Source organism: Daphnia magna, linkage group LG8 (assembly GCF_020631705.1).
Source record: "Daphnia magna isolate NIES linkage group LG8, ASM2063170v1.1, whole genome shotgun sequence".
NCBI lineage: Eukaryota > Metazoa > Arthropoda > Branchiopoda > Diplostraca > Daphniidae > Daphnia > Daphnia magna.
Genome location: NC_059189.1, coordinates 9,304,453 through 9,325,697, shown reverse-complemented (window position 1 = coordinate 9,325,697; position 21,245 = coordinate 9,304,453). Strand labels below are relative to the sequence as shown.

At 39.9% G+C, this 21,245-nt stretch overlaps 5 protein-coding genes, 2 long non-coding RNA genes and 2 other non-coding genes across 14 annotated transcripts; 4 read left to right on the top strand and 5 right to left on the bottom strand.

Moving 5' to 3' along the window:
* Positions 1-294: 294 nt before the first annotated feature.
* Positions 295-2,397, bottom strand: LOC116929455 (transcription factor Sox-9-A). Of its 2 annotated transcripts, XM_045178338.1 has the most exons (3): positions 2,168-2,397; positions 1,972-2,097; positions 295-1,663 (listed from the first exon to the last, which is right to left on the bottom strand). In XM_045178338.1, exons 2-3 carry the CDS (start codon positions 2,089-2,091, stop codon positions 488-490), a joined length of 1,296 nt encoding a protein of 431 aa, XP_045034273.1. In that variant the 5' UTR covers positions 2,092-2,097; positions 2,168-2,397; the 3' UTR covers positions 295-487. The 2 variants fall into 2 exon arrangements, with proteins under 2 accessions (XP_045034273.1, XP_032792600.1); XM_032936709.2 differs by having other exon boundaries at positions 1,972-2,397.
* Positions 2,398-2,941: 544 nt separating this feature from the next.
* On the top strand, positions 2,942-3,013 carry Trnad-guc. The gene has a single exon. It is a non-coding gene; the product is annotated as a tRNA-Asp (tRNA).
* A 200-nt stretch (positions 3,014-3,213) lies between these two features.
* Positions 3,214-3,285, top strand: Trnap-agg. The gene has a single exon. It is a non-coding gene; the product is annotated as a tRNA-Pro (tRNA).
* A 44-nt stretch (positions 3,286-3,329) lies between these two features.
* On the bottom strand, positions 3,330-5,462 carry LOC116929470 (ribokinase). 2 transcript variants are annotated; one of them, XM_032936729.2, is made up of 7 exons: positions 4,988-5,462; positions 4,791-4,916; positions 4,565-4,697; positions 4,185-4,476; positions 4,008-4,099; positions 3,671-3,865; positions 3,330-3,589 (listed from the first exon to the last, which is right to left on the bottom strand). In XM_032936729.2, exons 2-7 carry the CDS (start codon positions 4,847-4,849, stop codon positions 3,407-3,409), a joined length of 954 nt encoding a protein of 317 aa, XP_032792620.1. In that variant the 5' UTR covers positions 4,850-4,916; positions 4,988-5,462; the 3' UTR covers positions 3,330-3,406. The 2 variants fall into 2 exon arrangements, with proteins under 2 accessions (XP_032792620.1, XP_045034268.1); XM_045178333.1 differs by lacking the exon at positions 4,791-4,916.
* A 757-nt stretch (positions 5,463-6,219) lies between these two features.
* On the bottom strand, positions 6,220-6,918 carry LOC123475530. Its single transcript, XR_006650767.1, has 2 exons — positions 6,758-6,918; positions 6,220-6,431 (listed from the first exon to the last, which is right to left on the bottom strand). It is a non-coding gene; the product is annotated as an uncharacterized LOC123475530 (long non-coding RNA).
* A 103-nt stretch (positions 6,919-7,021) lies between these two features.
* Positions 7,022-9,840, top strand: LOC116929439 (Y+L amino acid transporter 2). The gene is made up of 10 exons (XM_045178332.1): positions 7,022-7,167; positions 7,250-7,651; positions 7,929-8,147; positions 8,210-8,438; positions 8,504-8,548; positions 8,620-8,743; positions 8,819-9,019; positions 9,091-9,240; positions 9,354-9,531; positions 9,602-9,840. The coding sequence occupies exons 2-10, from the start codon at positions 7,384-7,386 to the stop codon at positions 9,670-9,672; spliced, it is 1,485 nt and encodes a 494-aa protein (XP_045034267.1). The 5' UTR covers positions 7,022-7,167; positions 7,250-7,383; the 3' UTR covers positions 9,673-9,840.
* Positions 9,841-10,093: 253 nt separating this feature from the next.
* On the bottom strand, positions 10,094-11,910 carry LOC116929480 (FK506-binding protein 2). Of its 3 annotated transcripts, none has more exons than XM_045178334.1 (6): positions 11,596-11,906; positions 11,457-11,523; positions 11,302-11,398; positions 11,136-11,248; positions 10,743-10,972; positions 10,299-10,414 (listed from the first exon to the last, which is right to left on the bottom strand). In XM_045178334.1, exons 1-5 carry the CDS (start codon positions 11,763-11,765, stop codon positions 10,787-10,789), a joined length of 633 nt encoding a protein of 210 aa, XP_045034269.1. In that variant the 5' UTR covers positions 11,766-11,906; the 3' UTR covers positions 10,299-10,414; positions 10,743-10,786. The 3 variants fall into 3 exon arrangements, with proteins under 3 accessions (XP_045034271.1, XP_045034269.1, XP_045034270.1); XM_045178335.1 differs by lacking the exon at positions 10,299-10,414 and adding an exon at positions 10,516-10,621; XM_045178336.1 differs by lacking the exon at positions 10,743-10,972 and having other exon boundaries at positions 10,094-10,414; positions 11,596-11,910.
* A 150-nt stretch (positions 11,911-12,060) lies between these two features.
* LOC116929517 lies at positions 12,061-13,566 on the top strand. 2 transcript variants are annotated; one of them, XR_004397932.2, is made up of 3 exons: positions 12,061-12,355; positions 12,440-12,819; positions 12,884-13,566. It is a non-coding gene; the product is annotated as an uncharacterized LOC116929517 (long non-coding RNA). The 2 variants fall into 2 exon arrangements; XR_004397931.2 differs by having other exon boundaries at positions 12,417-12,819.
* LOC116929440 (large neutral amino acids transporter small subunit 2) lies at positions 12,461-15,044 on the bottom strand. The gene is made up of 8 exons (XM_032936680.2): positions 14,706-15,044; positions 14,126-14,638; positions 13,828-14,059; positions 13,599-13,767; positions 13,315-13,515; positions 13,079-13,228; positions 12,837-13,014; positions 12,461-12,764 (listed from the first exon to the last, which is right to left on the bottom strand). The coding sequence occupies exons 2-8, from the start codon at positions 14,616-14,618 to the stop codon at positions 12,694-12,696; spliced, it is 1,494 nt and encodes a 497-aa protein (XP_032792571.2). The 5' UTR covers positions 14,619-14,638; positions 14,706-15,044; the 3' UTR covers positions 12,461-12,693.
* Between the last annotated feature and the right edge of the window lie 6,201 nt (positions 15,045-21,245).

Here is a 21,245-nt window from a genome sequence, read left to right as displayed (position 1 = left end):
CTGAATTATTTCGAAAGCAGGTATTAAAATTTCACACCTTTTAATTACCTTTTTATGTGTGTTGAAACCCTAGCGAAAAAATTGCGTAATCCAATGAAAAAGTTTCCAACACTTGTTTATCGCTCGCTCTTGGACAATAACATTATTTACTTTTGTCTTATCTCAGTCGAACAGATGCAGCCCTTGTTCCGTAAATATGAAATGTTGCAACCATTTGAAAATTCTAAACAACTACGTCATCGCACAACGCAATTTTTCTTTTATAAAACGAAAAGAAACACAACAGACTAGAAAGAGAGGGAAAAAAAATGTCTGCGTCCGGCAGAGCCGATGCATTTATTAATACATATTCAGGTCCAATAGGTTTTCGTAAAGAGGCGTAGGATAACACAACATTTGGCATAAACATTTTCTTCTCGGCAATAAAGGTAAATAAACAAATAGACAATAAGACATTGTGGACCATTGAATTTTTCTTGTACCTTTTCTACTGATCATCTAAGCGTAAAAGAAGATCAGTCACCAGCAGATCCAAGTCAGCCAAACTGGCCACATCCATTTCGACCGAACTGTTGGCCGAATCAGGTTGTCCTTTTACATAAACGGCAACGTTGTCTTGAAGCTCTGCAAAGTTGTTTGCTGGCCAGGCGTAGCCTTCCTGATGATGATGGCCCAAATAGTGGATTCTTCCATCGGTGTTGGGTTCCAGCTTCACGGCTTGGCTGTTGAAATCGGCCACATCCGAGTTGTAGTTGACGATGGTCGTGAACGTGTCCAAGCTCAGCAGAGTCGACGGAGGGGACCGTGATTCCGTGGAATAAGCGTGAACGGTAGGGGCATCACTATCCCCGTAATTTGGTGACTCCTCCGTATCCATTCTAAAATCTGTTTGGTTAGCACCTGACACTTCGGGATAGGTCGATTCCACTTTAATCGTATCGGCTACGACTGCCGGTCCCGTAGCCGCAGACTCGCCGGATGTGTGCACTGATTTACGGCTGTGCTCCCGCTTGCAATCCGATAGTCTTTGTTTGAATTTCTCATCAATTTTCAGATGAATATTCAGGTGACTGTTATCGATAAAGTAGGGAACACTGAGCGTCGATGATGAGGGGAGGTTATAAACTAGGGAGGAAGTTAAATCATATTCTCCGGACTGGTAGGGCAAGTGACTGTGATTGGGGATGATTCGCAACGTGCTGCACAATCCCGGAGTAACAACAGCGCATATTCGGCCACTTCTCGGCATATTGACGTACCGTTCTTGCACTTCCAATGGCTGCTGATGCTCTCCGCCATAGTAGATTGGGTTCGTCGTGACCGCAGGTATGGCCTCGTTCACGCAGTTGGCAGTGACGGGCGTTGGAGTCGTGCAGCTTTTACGACCGACTGATGCTCCTTTTAGACCTTCAGTCTTTTTGCGGGGCTTGTATTTGTAGTCTGGGTACTCTTGAATGTGAAGCAAACGCAATCGTTGAGCTTCCTGGATAAAAGGTGTACGCTCCTCCGAAGACAGAGTCTTCCACTGTTTACCCAATCGTTTCGAAATCTCAGCATTATGCATATCCGGTTGGATTTCACATATCTTGCGTCTTTCAATCTGCGACCACACCATAAATGCATTCATCGGCCGCTTGATGCGAACCGTACTTTTCTTCTTCGTCTAAACATTGCATGGATATTTTCAAAAAGAAAACAACAACAAATGAAATTATAATTCAATTCTGGTCTTAGGCAATCAAATCGTGATTAGATCAATCGTAGGGATTAAAAGCACAGTTAACAACGCAAGCATGACACTGCAATTATTTTTTAAATGTAATTATGAAAAAAAACAAAAAAACATTCAAGGTGGAACAAAGATAAATGTAAAAACACATCGTTCTAATTTGCAAAAGATAAAAGATGGAAACTATTTCGTTCTTCAGCACAAATGCAAAAATATTCGGTAAATAATGAAACAATAAATACCTGTGTGGCGTCAGAGTAAGGAGTTAATGACTTTTCGTCTATCAGCAAAGATCCAAACATTGGTAAACCATTTTCTGGTGGCTGTAGACGGCCATTGTTCGTCGGCTGCTGCTGTTGCATATTGTCCTAGTCCACAAAACGTTAATGTAACGTCAAAACGAGGAACTTTCTTGTTGATCAGAACACATGAAATTACTGCTAGATGAATTAGCTCAATAACGAGCTATTTGAGACACATAACGGATTTTATTTTGCTTCGAAGAAACAAAGAATGTTGTCTAAAAAGAAAAACTGATGAGGCAATAGCGTGGTTGGCACTAAAGCATGGTGTCACACGACAAATATCACACGTAATGCACCACACAAACCGCTTTGACGATCCGTCAGTCCAGTGGCTAGTGCAGATTCTGTACGTATGACGTCAGTACCTTTTTTTTTCTCTCCATTCCTCTTTTTAAAAACTTGTAACCTTCGCAAAATGCTTACGGCAAATTTGACCCTTTTAGGGGAAGGGGAAGATGTGGTTCTTGAGAAAAATGGAAAAGTCGTTCATTTTGCTTGAGTATTGACATCTTCGATTTCTAAGTCGGTTATACAATATGTGAAGCTACTGTTTCACGTGTTTTGGTTTTTGTGGAATAACAGGCCGACGTAATTGCAAGTTTGCAGCATTTAAGCGGAAATTTTTTAATTTGTCAAAAACTTAACACTACAGTTTCATTTACTTTAGTCTTTCCTTGTTGGAAGTTATTTAATTGCCATGTTTTCCTGTATGCTGTTGGGGAACTTTCACTACTTCACACGTTTCAGTCGAAGTCTCTCGGTCACGTCATATTTTCTTCGTTCTTGACACTTTGAATTGCATGTTTCAGGGGAAAATAAGACGAAATTTATGTTTAATGATTACTGCACAAGCGCATTACTATTCAGAATTCTTATTTCTACAATTTAAATTTGCTTGTGTGTATAGTCCTCGATAGTATAGTGGTCAGTATCCCCGCCTGTCACGCGGGAGACCGGGGTTCAATTCCCCGTCGGGGAGGCAAATTTTTAATTCTTCTTTTTGCTACACTTACTTTAAGAAATGTATATTTTGGAATTTTGTTTAAGTACTACCTCGTTTTGTCAGCTTTAAATATGGCACGATTTACTCTCTTACTTGACTTTCTCGATCACCCGATGGTGTATCTACAAAAAACAGTATATCATTATTTATAGTTCAGCTAGAGAAAATGTTTTATCGGCTCGATGGTCTAGGGGTATGATTCTCGCTTAGGGTGCGAGAGGTCCCGGGTTCAAATCCCGGTCGAGCCCAATCGTATACTTTTTATAAGTTTTACAAATATAACCAAACAATATTCCAGCAGTGACTGTATTTGACTCAAGTTTAACTACACGCATTTCTAAAAAGAACCGCACAACAAAAATTTCCATCTTAATCATTGCGAAATAATTCGTTTGACATTTCATTCCAATGGGGAAAACTGGGCTGAGTTCCATTCCGTTGGACACTAACTGAGGCGACGATGCATGCATATTCAATGGCTTTGTGGAGAACAAGCTCTGGACGTGTGGCGAGGAAAAACGCTAATGCACCAAGAAAACAATCTCCAGCTCCCTAGAAACCGATCGCGTAGTATAGAAAATTTGTGATGGCTGTCCGTAATTAGAAAAAAATATCAACAAAACTAATAATTACAGTTGTATCTATCGCGGAAACAGCCGGTGCTTTTATGTGTACAGGCTTATCCGCATCTCCCCTCGATAAGAGGAGAGCTCCTTGAGCTCCCAATGTAATTAATACATGATTTTTACAACCTTTCTCTAACAAACACTTGGCCGATGCAGCAGCTTCGTCCAGGGATCGAACCTGGATTCCAGTTGTCACTTCAGCCTGTAGGATTTAAGAAAAATGTACCGTAACTATTTATGCTTCATTTAGATCAGATGCATTAGTTATATGGAGACGTTAGCGCACACCCAAGGTACGGATAATTAGTGTTGGCGGTCTTGCTTTTTCTATGAATACTGCTTACCTCGGTTTCGTTCACACAGAAAATATCACTGAGCCTAAAAAACGCCGGATCCAGGTTAGCGCAAGCTGGTGCAGCATTCAAGATTGTCAATACTGCATAAAAATATTATGTTTTAATCGACCAATGGTCTTGATCACTTATTAATTAACCAATTATTATTAGATCAGAGGGAAATACCTCCCAAATCATTAGCCATTTGAAGAGCAGCTATAGCAGTCTCTTTTTCGACTTGAATTTCGCACAGCATAACCTTCGCAGTCGAGATAGTCGTTCTTGCACATGCGATGTCGTTAACGGTTAAGTATGCATTTGCTCCACTGACAGTGATTACCCTATTTTGTCCATTGGGCAAGACAGTCAGTTGGCCAACACCTGTTAGTGCTTCATCTGTAAGTGTTATGTGAGTTGTGTCTACACCTTCAGCTGTCATCGTTTGCAAGTGCTCATCTCCAAAAGAATCTTTCCCCAACTATATAGGAAAAAAAAAGTGATCTATATAATATGGCTTGCTTTTAGAGGTACAAGTTTGTTGATATTTAACTCATTTACATTTGTACCTTTCCAATCATAGATGTTCTAGCACCTAAACGAGCAGCAGTGACACATTGGTTGGCCCCTTTCCCACCACAGCACAAAACTAATTGACTTCCTGTGATTGTTTCCCCTGCATTTGGCAATCGGTCTACATACCTATCAATAATTTAATTTTAAATATAAATGAAAGACCTTATATTATTATGAATTTAGAAAACATATGATAGTTTTTGATCAATTTGAAGTTACGTGACAACATCAGACATGAAGGAGCCCACAACCACAACTTGGGCTCTGTTTTTTTCCATGCTGTACACCTTTTGAAATGTTCAGTACTTTTCTGAGTTCTTTTTGACAAGAGACATTAAGTTGTATCTAGGATGGAAAAAAAGCCTGTGTCTATTGGTTGACTTAATGAAAATGCATAGTCAGTGAGAATCAGTTACCATAAAACCGTTTGGTTATCACGTGAGTGACAAAATTATCATTTCCCTCGTCAAATGACGTATAGAGCTTTGGAAAAATGCAATGGTTCCGGCAAGCGTAAAGAGGTACGACTGGTGTGCCTCGTGGTGGTGATAGTCGAAATGTCGAATCGTTGCTTTTCAGCTTGCTTGACACATACCGAGTTCTCTTTCAGTTTTGTTTTCCAACAGCATCCCAATCGAAAATAACAGATTAAAAAAAAAAAAAAAAACATATTGCAAAACTTAAACGATGACATGAAACTGTTGACACTTTCTTAATTACTGTTAGTGATGTGATATTTTGAAAACTTTTTCACATTGGCGATACCATACAAATGCGTACAAATGATTTAGTACAGTCCTAAAGCAATGAGTTTCTGTTCATTTTTGGCTATCCTAATTGTGGATGTGAACGAATTACAAACACGCATAAAGGTTACACAAACGACAACCAATCAGCCGACTACATTAGCCTTAGGACAACACAGCGTCTTGAATCCGGAAAGACATTTTTTCCCATCTCCTCTGCGGTCAGTTATCACGGTCTGATAGAATTTTCCACATTTTCCAGAACAGAATGGTGACGTCCCACTCCAAAAGCATCCTGTACCTGCAATAATAAGCACATCTTTATTATTTTATGTCTAAAGCCAGTTTTTTCCTTCAGTTGCGCGGGCACGTTTTCTATTAGTGCTCATCAATTGTATTGAAACTTTGATTTCGTATAACGATTTATGCTTACCTAGAGATGCTTGAGGTTCCAAAACTGAAGAGATAATTTGGGAATTTGTGGGCAGAATGGCGGTTACCGCCAGTACCTATGTAGTAATAAAACGTACAATTATAACCGTCCGGAACATCTACAACATACTGTATGCTTCGACATTTAAATGAGTCGTATCATCAGCGGTTCTTCTTCAGACTACTGAATACTAAATCGTCTTGATGTAAACAGAGAAATGCTTGTAAACTCACCAATAACACAGCTGAAAAACTAACGTATTTCATGGTTTGGTTGCGGTTCCGATGGATAAATCAATGCTACCCTAGTATTTTGTTCATAAATACTTTTGATTTAATCTGATTTGAATTTATAAACCTGTGATGTTAATACTCACCGTTCAAACTCTGACCAACGAATGGATAAAATAAGTCAACAATATCGTTTATGTAGAAGTGAAGCTAAAATTGTAGAAAAAAAAACTCTGTGGTTTGTTGCAAGTTTTTGACAGATTAAAAACCAGAGATTTCCTGGAGGGATTTCTTCTCGCAACTTGGTTGGTATTATGCTCTTAGATTGTGTTGTGGACTTCCGAGTGGCGGATAACTGGTTTCCGCCCCGTCGTATCCTGCACCACTATCGTTGTTTTCGTGCGATGAATTCTTTAGACATTTATCTGTTCCTTTCCTAGATTCAATAAATCTATAACGGTCGATTAGGTCAATATGCCTACGTATTCTGATGGTAATGCATTCTTAAGTAAAGTTTTTCGTCCGAAACAAAATAAATGTGCACCCCCGTTGACTGAAATGAGCAAGACTTTCAGTTTCAGACATCTTTCTTTGAACTGGTGCATGGCCTGCGGGGGTAATCTGCGACCACTGCCAATGCATGCGTACCAAGCAGAACCATTAGAAATAACAGTGAAGCAATTTGATGGCAATAGAAAAAAGGGAAGGGAAAAAAAACTCGCTTAGAAGCCGTTTCCTTTCTTAAGAAATCCATTCCATATGTACAAGTACACCCACCCGGTGAATGCACTTCCAAAACTGTTATTCTGAGTTTTAGCAACTCGATCACCTAGGTCACATCCGCTAACTTAAACATCACTTTCGTTCAAACTTGAAATAAGGTTTTTTTTACCAGATAGTCTAATGAAGATTAGTAAACCTAGACTAGACCTAGCAAAAAAAAAAAAAGAGAAAATAGTAAAATAACCTGACACCTAGTGGTGGAATGAACGAATTGAATAAACCCAAAAAGCCCTTTAGCATTATTTGCCTGAGGCAATCAGACAATTGTGTCAGCCAAAATAATGGCCATTGTCCATTGCCTTTCCCGTTCCCTTCGTTCGTGTCGACACGTGGTCCTGCTCAGTAGCTCGAAATATTTACTCCTCCATTGCGCCAGACGAACCCTCTTTTTTCTACAAATTTTGGTAAATACATTCTTGATGATCCACACTATTTAACTGCATTTATCGTCTAACAAAACAAGTATGTCTTTTCATTTTTACATAGTCGCTTGGACAACGTCTGCCAAAACTTTGGAATTAGGCCGTGGAAAAAAAAAAAGAAAGCTAAAATAAGACTTTAAAAGATCGACATCAACAAGTCGTTCTTGTTCAAAATAACAGGCCCGTGTGGTCCAGAAGATGTCAACACATTGTAATGAAGAAGAGTTTTTGCCGATGGCTAGTGGCCGGGACGGCAATGGGAATACGGAAAAGAAGATAGCAATGGAACGTCGATTAGGTCTCGTGGATGGAATAGCAATGATTGTCGGCTCCATTGTTGGATCGGGCATTTTCATTAGCCCGAAAGGTGTTCTCCAATCTGCCGGTTCCGCTGGATTGTCCATCATTGTCTGGGCCTTGTGCGGATTCATTTCGTTCGTCGGCGCCATTTGCTACGCTGAATTAGGTAACAACGCCCCCTACTTTGTTTCATATCCTCAGGTGTGATCCTGCTTCCAGTCTTGAATGAATTCAACTACAACATTTTGTGGGAGTATTTTTAAGCACCCATCCTCTGCTCCAACAGAAGAGCTGCTCAAAACTAACTGACGATTCTTTTTAGAAAATTCGGCGCGTATCCAATTTCAACACTATTTAAAAACTCAATTGCAGGGGAATCCTTTTTATCTTGGATTAGTAGCGCCCAAATAAAAATTCTTTTATTTCCATTAAAAACCATACAGGAACGATGATAAATTCCTCAGGCGGAGATTATGCATATCTAGGTGAAGCCTATGGTCCCTTACCTGCCTTCCTTTACCTGTGGGCAGCTCTGCTTATTATCATTCCTGTGTCAAATGCTATTATAGCATTAGCTTTTGCTAACTACATTCTGCAGCCAATATGGGGCGCTTGTTCGCCATCCGATTCAGCTGTCCGGCTTGTCGCTGCATTCGCCGTCGGTATTGATTTACATAAAATTGTCATTTAAAAAAAAACATTTGCTTCTAATTTGTTCGACTAGGTGTGCTGGCATACATCAACTGTTGTAACATGCGATGGGTCGCTAAATTGCAGACTGTTTTCATGGCTGCAAAAGTAATTGCCTTGGGATTGGTCATATCTACCGGATGCATAGCTTATTTTATTCAAGGTGAAAGCCGAGGATTTCAAAAACCGTTTGAAAATACCACAACGGATTCAAGTTTGATCGCCCTCTCATTTTATTCGGGCCTGTTCTCCTTCGCTGGATGGTATCTAGGTCTAATTTGAACTTCTTAAATATTAAATTGTAATCAGTGGGTTAATTTTATTAAAGGAATTGTTTGAATTTCGTCGCCGAAGAAGTACGAGAGCCTCACAAGTATAAAAAACTAACTAAACAAAATTCGAAATTTTCAGTAAAAAAATGTTTATGGCAATTTCCCATAACAGGAATCTTCCAAGGGCTATTTTCATATCAATGCCTATCATAACGATCGTGTACGTGATGACCAATGTGGCTTACTTGATCGTTCTGACGCCTGAAGAAATACTGAATTCTTCCGCTGTTGCAGTGGTTCGTATGTCCGTCCTCACTGACGGGCGTCGTTTCTTAAGTAACGCATTTTTTTTTCCCTCTTCATTTTCAAAGACTTTTGGCGATCACGTTTATAGTTCCTTCACATGGGTGATACAGGTGCTCGTAGCCATTTCCGCATTGGGCACGTTACACAGTAGCATATTTAGCTCGTCTCGTATCTTTTTCGTTGGCGCTCGCAATGGCCACCTGCCCGGAGCGATTGCATTGATTAGCATTGGCAATCTCACACCCATTCCTTCCATCTTATTCATGGTAATGCAATTTATTCGTTTCCCAATTTAATGATGCTCTTCTTAGATGTTGATTTTTTTTCTTCGCATAAGGGAGGCTTAAGCATGATTATGCTGGTTGTCACCGACGTCTACGTCTTGATAAACTATACCTCATTCGTGGAAGCCACGTTTGTTGCGGCTGCCGTTGGCGGACTTTTGTGGCTTAGACGCAAAAGGCCAGATGTTCCTCGTCCGATCAAAGTAAAGTTGATTGATTTCATTCGAACCGGGACTGGACTGGGCACAAGCCCCCCTGTCCGTCTCAAGTCATTACACTTACCTTATTTTTACATTTGTCTGTTTTTGGTCATCAGGTGAATTTGGTATACCCGATAGCGTTTTTCGTGGTGTCCATCTTTCTCGTCTGCTTCCCGGTTTTTTCCAGTCCGATGGAAGTCGTCACGGCCATTGGAATCATCGTCACGGCTATTCCGGTCTTCTACTTTTGCATCGCCCGCAAAAGCAAACCAAAGTGGATATCGTCAGCTAGTAGTAAGTTTCCCAACCGTTGTTGAACTACGTTCATGAACCGTCTAACGAAGCGCAACTTTGTTTTTTGCAGGTAAATGCACTGTTCTATGCCAGAAAGTTTTCTTGGCCGTACCGGAAAGCATAGGAGAAAAGACATTTTGATTTGCGGTTGTTGTTATTTTGCGTTTGAAATGAAGCCTTCCCAGGTTTATCTTTTCATAGTTCCTATCGTCGTCTGCTGCAACTTTTCTTTCAGAAACCTCAATGCTACTGATACGGTTGCATGAGACGGAAGTGGTATTTCATAAAATATACGATGTGGAAACTTTACTATGTTGGCAAGATTTTATTCTGCATTATTCATTTCTACTTACATATGCAACCAAGATAAACAATCGCATTTTCTTTTTCTTTTCGAAAGCCAATTGGATTTTAAGGACTTGTAAAAAGTCCATTACTTCTAACGGGTGACGAATTACTTTAGAAAGAAGTAATTTGAAAGACACAATACTAGATCAATATACTGATGGCTTTTTGCTGAAACACTTCAACGCAAGAACGGCTTGGAATTTCGGAAAATACGTAAAACAGGAAACCAGTTTAATTGCATATCCACAGCTGTTCAACATCGGATTAAACGAAAAGAATTTTTAACATATCCATAAATGGAATGTTGATTGTTAACAATCACCTCTTCAACGAGGAGGAAAATAAAAAAAAAAGTTCAAAGTTCGTCACGTGTCTCTCCAGAAAACTCATCGCGCGTTATAACGCCGTCCTTATTTTTGTCTTCGGTTTCGAATATTTGCTCCACGAGGCGAGCGTGATCTTCGTCAATCTTGTCAGTAATAAAGGCACCTTCGAGCTTGAGTTTGTCAATTTGTCTGTCAAAATATCCGCGAACCTGTAAAAAAGAATCATTTCAACTATTCCATCGAATCGAGTGACATGACACTTGATGAAGGCCAATCGTCCATGAGGAAGCGTGCAAAACGGTGGCAAATGTGGGGGGTTTTAGAACAAGACAGACGTCATGATTTATTAGTTTTCTTTGTACAACATTGCTCGTCAGGCCCTTCGGCACGAGAATTGGAACGTGAAAGATAATAATCTGAAAAATAAAACAAAAACAGATAGTCCCATCACCTAGACCCCGACGTGAAAAAGAACCAATATTCCAAATCCCCTCCAAAAAAAAGAAAATGAAGTACTGCACGCAACTATCACCACACCTGAGATTTTTAAGCTGGATCAAATGTGTGCGGACTTGGAGGACTTAGAGCTCGTCGTGTTTGGGTCCTGAAAACTCCTCGAACGAAATGTAGCCATCTCGGTCGTGATCTTCGTGTTGGAAGATTTCTTCAGTGATCTTAAGTGGATCCTGTGGGGGTGTACCCTCTTCGGTAGCAGTCTCTTCAGCTTGCTCAGGTGGTGGAATGTGCTTTTTAATGTAATCTGCCACCTTTAAATTAAACCCATAAGCATGTAAAATTCAAGCAAACTCATATAAACTTAATAAAAATAATGAACAAAATAAAATCCAGTTGAAAAAAAGCAACACAAAATAGCCAAAAATAGTTTTTTTTTGCAGAGGCATCTGTGCATAGTAAGTGAAAAAAATTTACCTCTTCTTTGGACAATTGGTTGTCTGAATCAATGTCAATTTGCTTGAACACATTCTGAGGAGGAGGAGCTTGGTTAATGCCCATCAACTCAACATCAAAAAGCAGGGTGGCACCTGAAAACATTAATTATTAAAAGGAACAATAGAATGTTTTAGCCAAAACTTACCACCAGGGATGATGTTTCCAGCTCCCTTGTCTCCATATCCCAACTCAGGTGGGATTGTAAGTTTACGTTTTTCACCAATGCACATGTCAAGCAAGCCCTGCAAAGAATGAAGATTTAGATTCCACATAAAGCAGACATTTTTTTAAACTCGATACCTGGTCCCATCCTTTAATAACTTGGCTAGCACCTATCTGGAATTGGAAGGGTTGGTTGCGGTCCAAACTGTAAGCAAAAGAAGCAAGAAGATTGAGCTTTAAAACTGAAACAAAGAAAGAGTGGCAAAAAATAGCAAACCTCGAGTCAAATTTGGTGCCGTCCAACAAGGTACCGGTGTAATGCATTGATAGAATGTCTCCATTTTTCGATTTGGATTCGCATGTGTCAGGCAATGAAACGACATCAACTTTCAGTTCCTCGGCAAAGATAGAGGCAACGAACAAGCAAGAAATAAGTAAAAACTTCATTTTCAACGTGAAGGCAACTAAGAAATGGACTGTGCTGGAAACGCACGACTACTTAAGACTGTACACGCAGTAAACGATGAAAAGGGAAAACGGGGAATTTCTTATCCAAACTTCAACCAGTTCAATACAGCCACGTCACATAGCTAATAGCCTGCAGCGTTTCTATTTGTTGTCATAGTAACCTGTGGGTATCCGAGCGAGGGGAAGGGCAACTTTAAAAAATACAGAAATTCGTGAGGCCAACAGGTCCTTGTACTGTTGCCACTATCTTATATAAAAGAAACGAAAAACAAACGAAAACTTAAAGAAAAACGACGTGCTATTCGTTCATTGGTTCCCCGGGATAGCTCTCGACTGACCTTGCAGTGAAAAACTTGCCTCCATATGCGAGTATTTCTGAATGTACAAGCCGTTTCTTTATCTTTTTTTTTTTGTTTATTACGACTAGTGGACGAAGTTCGGTGGCCATGGATGTTGGCTTGGTTTATTTTAAACTAACGAGTTTGTTTTAGACATAGAGTTTAGTCAGCATTTCCGCTGAAAGACAGACAGGAAGTAACGCAACGCCAGACATTTTGCTTTTGTTGGCGGTAAAAAAAAAAACAGCCCTCTATTGTTCCTTCCTCCAGTTATGTCTTCCTTATAATACAGAATTGATTACTAAATCACATTAGGAATTAAAATTGCGAAAAGACTAGAACGAGCAATGGTATATATTCGTGAGTGCAGATAATATTAACAACAATTGGCTACTTCCTGATTCGGTTGGTCGATTTACGTCGAACTTGAAGTATAAAAACTGTGGTAGAAGCAACGTGCATTATATGACTACTACACTAAATTAACGGTGTAAGCTCAACATTTCCTATCATTTTCCGAGATTAATGACTAATTGGCAAGTAACATTTATTATCATGCTGATTGGATATTAGTATTGCTTGTCGTTGGCAACTTCTGGCACTGCTAGGAAGACCTTTTGGCACATCGTCGTCAATCTCTCTGTCATCAAAATCAAACGTGTCATGTAGTATCACTTTGAATGCATCAAAACAAGGTAAAATGTATTTTTACGGTTACTAGACGAGATCCAGTTAGGTTTACGTTTCCACGCTATGCAGAGACAGAAGACTGGAATGGCACTGGCCGTGATTGCGATAGCCGTTACGGCACCAACTGGATTCGAAATGATGGGCAAGCATACCAAGAAGACGGACACCAACAGGAATGCAATTGGATAGGCAAGATTCACCTGTTTAAATCAAATACATGAATTGTTTATCCAGTGAATTCATTAAATTGTTATGTAATTTAACCTTGATAGGTCGGACAGCGTTAGGCCTTTTCCATCTGAGCCACAACAATCCGGTGACGGTGGCTAATAGGAATGCGGAATCGGTGAACATGACGTAATTAATCAGGACATATACGTCCCCAACGATTAACATGGCGATGGCCAATGCCCCCTAGTATGCAAAATGGATAATGCAAGTTCATAAAAGGCAATAAAGTAATTTTTTTTTTTTTTTTTTAAATAACAAATTTTGCATACGATAAACATAATGGCCGGCTTAGGTGTCAAATTTTCTAGACTAATGAGAGCCAATGCGCCGGGCAAATGACCATTACGAGCGCCAACGAAGAAAATACGGGACGAGCTGAAAATGTTGCAATGCAAAGAGCCAAGTGCTGACATTGCCACAAGAATTTGCACGATCCACGTGAGCGAACCGTAAACACGTTCACCAAACGTCTAATGTGTTTTTAATGTAAAAAGGTTACTGAATAAAGACGTCGATTAAAACTTGTTACAGACTATAGGGCATATATATATACCACAGCAACAGCGGAAGATGAAAGTAATTCCTCGGGAGTTAAAACAATTAGGTAAGCTACATTAGCCAAAGCGTAGACTAGCGTGATGATGGGCATAGAAATTCCAATGGCTCGCGGTAGATTTTTGTAAGGATCTTTAAGTTCCTCCACCACAAAATTCAAGCAATTCCTGAAAAATAATGAAATTTTTTTCATAATTCTTTAGATGGAATTAAGGGCTTTAAAATACCATCCGCCATATGAGAAAAGACCGGAATAAAACGATAAAGCGATTAAACTGGGATCCGTTGATGTCGTAGCGAACGGCTCTTGAAATCCGCGCGTCGAATTGCCCTGAACAAAGTAGAAAGCGCAGCCCGTGACGATGACGAGTGCCAAAGCTACCACTTTGGCAATTAAAAACACGCTTCTTAACTTAGCCGACCAATTAACGTTCCAACAGTTGATCAGGCACAACGAGGCTGAAATGGAAAATAGTACGTAATAACAAATTTACATAAACTAATCGAACGATGTGTGCATATTACCTATGGCGAAAGCGGCAACGAGTCGGACGGCAGATTCGGATGGAAGGCAAGTACCCCATAATGGTAGAAGAAGATAATTGGCGAACGCTAAGGCGTTAATCGCATTCGTTACGGGAATGAAAATGAGGAGAGAAGCCCAGAGGAACATAAAAGACGGGAGCGGACCGTAAGCTTCGCTGAGGTAAGCGTAGTTGCCACCCGAACGGTCGATCATGGTACCCAATTCTGCATAACAGATGGCGCCGACGAACGAAACAAATCCGCACAATGTCCAGATGATGATGGACAATCCGGAAGAACCGGCAGACAGGAGGACACCTTTGGGGCTGATAAAAATGCCCGAACCGACGATAGTGCCGACAATCATGGCAACTCCGTCCAATAGGCCGAGTTGCCTCTCCATGACCACCTTCTGGTCACAATCTGGATGCTGGTCATCTTCGTTCATTGGCTCCTTTTCCTGCTCGTCTTCAGTTCTAGCCCTCAACGACATGTTTTTTCTCTTTGATTTGTCTATGATCTCAATCATTTCTTCGATTAAATTGAGATGTTAATTAAATCAGAAATAAGATAACCTTACCCTGAACGACCCTGAATCGGTTGGTTTTCTCTGCCGCTTGGCAGTGGGGACGCAGCAGACGAAAAAATTTGACTAAAATCGCTCTATATTTCAGTTTTTTTTTTAATGTTCAGCTAACACAGTTGTTCACTGTTGCGCAGATCTTAAAAGCCAACACTGCGTTCCACTGGCAGATTCACCACAAAATACCGAGTTTGGAAAAAGGAAAAGAAAATTCGGTTTCTTTTTGTTTTCTATTCGCCAGCGGCTGTGTGCGTACTGCGATGGTTGGCCAAGAAAAGAAATAGCCAAATACTAAAAAGTATAAGGCATTCCTGATTACAACGCAACAACCTTGAGTCTGGAACGGGTAATTCGACCTGTCTGAGTTCGGTCGTCCGGCAAAAAGTTTTACAAAAACCGAACCCGCTCCGCAGTTTGGTGAACAACAAACTCCCGCAGTTCGGTAGAATAAATGTTTGTAAAATCTTTGAAAATAAAATTAAACTTTCACCTGCCCGCAAGGAGTAGGGAATAAACAAAATCAACATCTCATCCAATGTTTTTCACCTTTTTCGGTCCACATTTGAAATTTATTTCATATGTAAATGGTAAGTTGAATGTTTAAATTTTTGGAAGGAATAGGGTTAGGCAAAAAAAAATAAATGAAAGGCATGTTATTGTACATCTTGATCTACACTGGTTTGTTTGAAGGCGTGGTTACAAGTTGAGGCGAAATCGGTGATTGTTGAATTTCCAACATAAAAAATAAGGTTGGGTTAATCATAAGCTGACTAACGGTAACCCATGATCACGCAGGCTTTGTCCAAGTTGAGTGTAAATAACAATAGCCGAGGTGAATCATCCACTTCACGTAAAAATAAAAAATAAACATTCGGAAGACAAGTCGTTCGTTTAGCTGCATTTTTCGTGAAAGCAATTGCAACTGGAGCAAAATTTGCTTCACGCTATAAGGTTGCGTTACGAGTCTCCACCTACAAACCATATATATCTAACTCTCTGTTTTCATCGTGCATATAAATGAACAGTATAGGCAAATATGGCTTTAATGCAGCACCGTTTTTCTTTATTCGCAGGTCGTCGTTGAGAGTCGGTCGGAAAAATCCATTGCAAAGGTTGTTTATATTAACTAAGCCTGATGTGTTATCAACGTCATCTTGCGTCAAAACGGGAAAAAAAAAACAAACAAACGAATACCAAACGCTCAATGAATAATAAATTCAAATACCAGGAACTTAAATATAGAAATTAGCTTATCATACCGAGAACAGGGATAATTTCTACTGCATAAAGAAACGGATAAAAATATTTTAATATGCATTATATATAGCCCACCCGGACGGAAATCATTTCATCGTGTGCATATTGGAAATAAGGCCTATACGTCGAACAGATTCAAAAGGCTGGTTCTCAAATTTTTCAGTTTTGGCCATATGTGTATAGACTATACAAAAATATGATGATGGCTAACAGTTGCGTGACTCATAGATTCATAGGCTGCAACCACAGGCTGACTGAATAGATTCGTTTTGCGTGTTGCTCGATCCTCACGCACACGACGGATGTTAATATGAATATCTAATAACGAAACGAGTCTTGCTTTCTTTCCTTATATAGGCTTCCAGGCAAAGAAGGTTTTCTATATAGGTAATGTATAGACATGCGGCACTTACACGCCTTAAGGAGTGAAAATACATCTGTATACACTGGTGAACGTAAGTTTACGTAATACACGGATGCGTTGAAAGCATCGTCTTGAGTGAATGGGATGTACTAACTTTAATTATTTCCAAAAAGATGTATTAAGTTTTACCATTTGTGAAAGTATCTTGACCAGTGTGTTCTATATTTTCTCTGTATAGAAATAAAGAACTTTTTTTTCGAAAGTCGGTCAACGACCAACTTTAAAGGAATGACGGACGCCATAATCAACTTGCCGGAACGTGCCGGAATAGCAAACTCAATATTACGTGTTCCATTTCTTTTTTAAAAAATATATTATTATTATTAACTGATGAAAAAATAATTGTTTACAGTCTCAATGTTCGATGCTGGGGTCGCCCGTTTGGCGTCATTTAAAAACAAAAAAGGACTTTAACCGTTTTGAACTGAGCCGACAACGTGACTGCATTATAATCTGCGACCATGTATATCAAACTACATGAGTTTCCTACACTCAGCGAAATCCCTAAAATAATCATAAATTCCAAAATGACGAAAACTAACCGTAGAAAACAAAAAATAATCCACTACGATCTCAAGTCTTTTCTTATCCTATATACTCGTACCGACTATTGTTCACGCGTCAATAAACATGTTCTCACAATGAAGTTCTATTGGAGGTCAAGAGATGTCACTGAAGTTTGGAGAGTTGCCTACTTGTCGACTTCAAATGTTCGCTCGGGACAAACAAGTATTTTGTTTCGACCATTCTGCCTTTTCATTTTATTTTTTTCGTCATTTATCTTTGGCTTTAAATCAATCTGACGTTCGTGTTGGTTAAACATCTATTAACCAGCTAGGGTACGATGATTAATCACGCGGGCACCTTTTTATATTGCCATAAAATCACGTCTCACGGTTGTCGGCGATAATGAGGCACAACCCATATTTTTCGACGAACCAGAACCATTTTGACACCCTTTACTTAATCTACTAGATAAGAACGAGGTCACGTGTTTTACTTTAATCCTCTTACATCTACAACTGAAACGATTTATTCGTTTTTTTTTCTTTTTCGTAGAAAACTTTTGGGATTCGTTTTTAATTTTTCGCTTTTACGATTGTCTCCATTTTCTCTTGTCGCTTTTTGACCCGATCACGATTCTTAGCAACTACCTAATAACAAAAAGGAAAAAAACCAAACAAAAGAGCAACTGCCTTCGCACAAAGCCGGAAAGTGGGAGCCATATTTAAAAGGGAAAAAAGAACCTATGTATAGAGCGAAAACGCGAGAACCAGATGTTGGTGGTATACCACCGACATAAGATAAGACCGACCGATAAGATAAGACCCCCGGTGGGTCTTATCTTATCGCGCCATTTTTTCTTTTTCCTTATAGTTTTATTTTATTATTTTTGTTTTTTTCTGCAAACTTTGAAAAAAATTAAAAAGCTTAAAATGTCGGCAGAGATAGGAAACAAAAACGATGACACAGAGCGATATAGAAAAATAGGTTAGATATAGCTCAAGCGCAAGACGTAACGGAAGGTGGTATATAATATAGAGATATGCAATGACGCAATATTGCATGTTTGATATCTTATCTATTCCCTGCTTTCGATTTTGTAGTTTTTTTTTCAATAAAAATTAAAAAAGCCGTTGTCTACACCCTTAGGGTCGAAGGGAAGTTACTTTCGTAAGTATAATCATGTGCGTGATAGAAAAAAAAAACTAACCGTCCAGAAAAAAGAAACCGGCCAACTAAAATCGAAAGAAACACATTTTTGATGTCGTTTGTATACCTAAACAAATACTTTGTGGTTCAATTCAAAGGAATGAAATAAAAAAAATAAAAAAATATGGATGCCGGGTCTTCCGGTATACATAAAATGGACAACCAAAGAGGTGGGGAAATGAATTTCAATGGAAAAAAATCAAATGAAACGACTGTACGACCCTGCTCTGGAGATGATCAAAGTGGTTTAAAAAACCCCCATTGTTCTAATATAGCAAAAACCCTATCAAATAAGAATTCCCGTTAAAATTTGAATGCGATCACGAAATAAAATTAAAAACGAGCAAAAAAAGGGGGGGGGGGAGGCAAATAGCCGGAATAGCTCCGGAAAAAAAAAAGAACTCGACTAACGATTCATAGCAGCAGGTGTGAAATCCAAATTATATTATTCGTGAAAAAGGAATGTTTGTTTTGTTTTTGCTTCATTTTTCAGCTTTAATTTTAGATTCTTATTCTCTTTAAACAGCAGTGATCTTTTCTCTGCTTTGAGGGTTGCATCTGACAAATCTGCTAACATCAGTCTCCCGTCCAATATTACAATTCAGGGATCAGTCATCTCTGACCCCACAGCCATTTTAAAGAAGTGCGCGGAGCATTTTTTCCCCCTTCCTAGCCCATACACGTCGGTCCATAAGCAGATGGAAGAGAGGGTGGCTTTCTTTGGTCCGTCATCCTCTCCGATAAGTGATAGCATCTCACACCCGATTTCACAAGATGAACTAGCAAATGCAATGTCATCCTTAAATCTTAAATCTGCACCAGGGATTGATGGTATCTCCTCAGCTATTTTAAGTTCAATTGAAACAATTGGAGTGATGATGTTTATTCAAATTTGACACCAATTACATTTCAAAACACAGCGGCAAAAACAAAAGGGAAAAGATAACAGACGGAAGGAGGAAGACTGACTCACTGACTCCTCGCTGGTCGACTGGTGACCCTCTGCTGGTGAAGTTTGTCCGTCTTTTATACGGCATCGCAGAGAGTCGAATTTAAAGTCAAACGAGGTCAGGCGTGTTCAAAAATATAAGGTCGGCGGAAGAAGGCTGGCTTTACCGTTAGAGTAATAAAAGTAGAAAGTCGGTCATTCGGGGCAACAAATTTGGGGTCAAAACAGGGCAGTAAAAGCAACGCGTTAAATTTTACCGTTTGAATTTTGATTTGGTCGGCGGATCCTTACATGGGTCCCCGTCAAAATAGATTGCGTCTCGCAATCTCTTTTCTCAACATAGGAAAACATGCAGTTCAAGAGAAGAAAAAGTAAGCCAGGAATATTCGAGGACTTTTATCGCGTTGGTAGCTTTCTCAGATGGAATGGGACATTTTTTTAAATTTGGAACGAAATACAGCGAAGGAGAAAAGATACAGCATTAAACGAGTAGTGACGCGGACGTCTGGGAGCGCGGAGCTCAGTGTGGCGTGTTCCGTTGAAGGAAATACGTACGCCTTTGAGCACGGAGCTCGATAAAAAATAATCTGAAGTAAAGTGTCTAAGCCTAGACGGTCTTTCGAAGTCAGATTTTTCAACAGCAAAACAAAGAATATGAAGAAAGAGTGGTGACGCAGACGGCTACGAGCGCGGAGCTCAGTGTGGCGCATTCCGTCGAAGGAATTTTTACGCCTTCGAGCGCGGAGCTCGATAAAACAAATCTGAAGCCAAAGTGTCTAAGCCTAGACAGTCTTTACGAATCAGATTAAAAATAGCAAAATAATGAATATGAAAAAATGAGTAGGACGCGGACGTCTGGGAGCGCGGAGCTCAATGTGGCGTGTTCCGTCGAAGGAAATATGTAACGCCCTCGAGCCCGGAGCCCGGTACAGATACAATTGCCTCTGCAAGAGGTGTGCCTAAACCTAGAACACAGCTTCGCAAACAGATGTGTCAATAAGAGAAGAAGCGAGATTATAACCTCAATAAAACTTTAGCTGTTCCAAAATAAAAAAAGATAAAGAATAGTTTGCATGAGAATGTCCTCTTTGGTTAAGTGGAGGTATAGAGGGGGGAATAGAAGTGAAGTTGATTTTCTTTTGCCGTAGTCTATATAAATCTGGAGGTGTCAAATTCAAAGGGAAACTAGTTTTAGGTGGAAAAACTATGTAAGAGAAGGGGGGTCTAAGATAGTTAGGAAATAAAAAAGATCGGTTTCAAATTGTAATGTTGAATTTCCAATGTCAGTTTGGTCGGGTCTTCGCGTGGGCTAGGTGATGAGGCTTAGGCGGCTGGGCAGACAAGCACACACCGTCTTTGCGTAAAAAGCAACGGCTCTTTCGTGCAACCTCTGCTTCGTTTCTTAATTTTGGCCGTTGGCCATGGGCGATCAAAGACTCTGAAGGTTTCGGCTTGGTGTACGGCGTTTGAAGCGCGTTGATTGTCGCCTGGCGTCAAGTGGGCATCGTGTAGGATCGAGTGTAAGAGCTCCAACTGGTTCAGAGGTTTCAGCCCGGGTTGGTCTTCGTGGTCACCAAGGTGGTCGGAAGTCACAGTGATTTTTGGTTCCTTTTTTTCCTCACTTGTCGACGTGGTAACAGCTGTGTTTTCGTAAGTTGGTTCAGGAAAAGGGATGGAAAAAATGCAACTTACAGTCGTTTGATGTTCCAACACTGATGGTCGTATGACAGATTCATCCGCGAGTATGCTGTTTCCATTTTGGTGATTTTCTTTGTCTTGGTGTTTTTCCGAGTGGGAAGAGGCTTTCTCAATGGTGACTCGGCTTGCGACAATAGCAGCCGAAAAAACAGGTTGAGATATTTTAATTTTCAGTGTTTTACTTAAAAATTTTTTTAGTTTCTTGAATTTCTCCAACCACATTGCCTTTATTTTCTTCTTTAAAGGTTTTTCTTTGATGTCGGTGACAGAATATTTGTCTTCAATTTGTGCCATCATCGGCGAAGAACTGCAGAAGTAGAGTTTTTTGGTAACGCGTCCGTAACGGCCAAGACTTCGGTCGGCGGGTTCGTCCTCGCTGCCACCAGATGGAACAATTGGGGTGATGATGTTTATTTAAATTTGACACCAATTACATTTCAAAACACAGCGGCAAAAACAAAAGGGAAAAGGTAACAGACGGAGGGAGGAAGACTGA

Bases quoted from the DNA above. Each gene is read 5' to 3' on its own strand.
- LOC116929470 (XM_032936729.2), bottom strand. From the start codon at position 4,849: ATGGAAAAAAACAGAGCCCAAGTTGTGGTTGTGGGCTCCTTCATGTCT. The intron at 4,477-4,564 runs GTACAAATGTAA...TTTCCTATATAG, and splicing joins GAACATCTATGATTGGAAAG to TTGGGGAAAGATTCTTTTGG. The intron at 3,866-4,007 runs GTAAGCAGTATT...TAAATCCTACAG, and splicing joins TCTGTGTGAACGAAACCGAG to GCTGAAGTGACAACTGGAAT.
- LOC116929480 (XM_045178334.1), bottom strand. From the start codon at position 11,765: ATGAAGTTTTTACTTATTTCTTGCTTGTTCGTTGCCTCTATCTTTGCC. The intron at 11,524-11,595 runs GTTTGCTATTTT...TTTTGCTTACAG, and splicing joins GGCACCAAATTTGACTCGAG to TTTGGACCGCAACCAACCCT. The intron at 11,249-11,301 runs GTAAGTTTTGGC...TAATGTTTTCAG, and splicing joins TGGAAACATCATCCCTGGTG to GTGCCACCCTGCTTTTTGAT.
- LOC116929439 (XM_045178332.1), top strand. From the start codon at position 7,384: ATGTCAACACATTGTAATGAAGAAGAGTTTTTGCCGATGGCTAGTGGC. The intron at 8,439-8,503 runs GTATCTAGGTCT...ATTTTATTAAAG, and splicing joins CTGTTCTCCTTCGCTGGATG to GAATTGTTTGAATTTCGTCG. The intron at 9,532-9,601 runs GTAAGTTTCCCA...TGTTTTTTGCAG, and splicing joins GTGGATATCGTCAGCTAGTA to GTAAATGCACTGTTCTATGC.
- LOC116929440 (XM_032936680.2), bottom strand. From the start codon at position 14,618: ATGTCGTTGAGGGCTAGAACTGAAGACGAGCAGGAAAAGGAGCCAATG. The intron at 13,768-13,827 runs GTATTTTAAAGC...ATTATTTTTCAG, and splicing joins CTTTTCTCATATGGCGGATG to GAATTGCTTGAATTTTGTGG. The intron at 12,765-12,836 runs GTAAAAATACAT...TTTTGATGACAG, and splicing joins CTGGATCTCGTCTAGTAACC to AGAGATTGACGACGATGTGC.
- LOC116929455 (XM_032936709.2), bottom strand. From the start codon at position 2,091: ATGCAACAGCAGCAGCCGACGAACAATGGCCGTCTACAGCCACCAGAA. The intron at 1,664-1,971 runs GTATTTATTGTT...TGCAATGTTTAG, and splicing joins CTTACTCTGACGCCACACAG to ACGAAGAAGAAAAGTACGGT.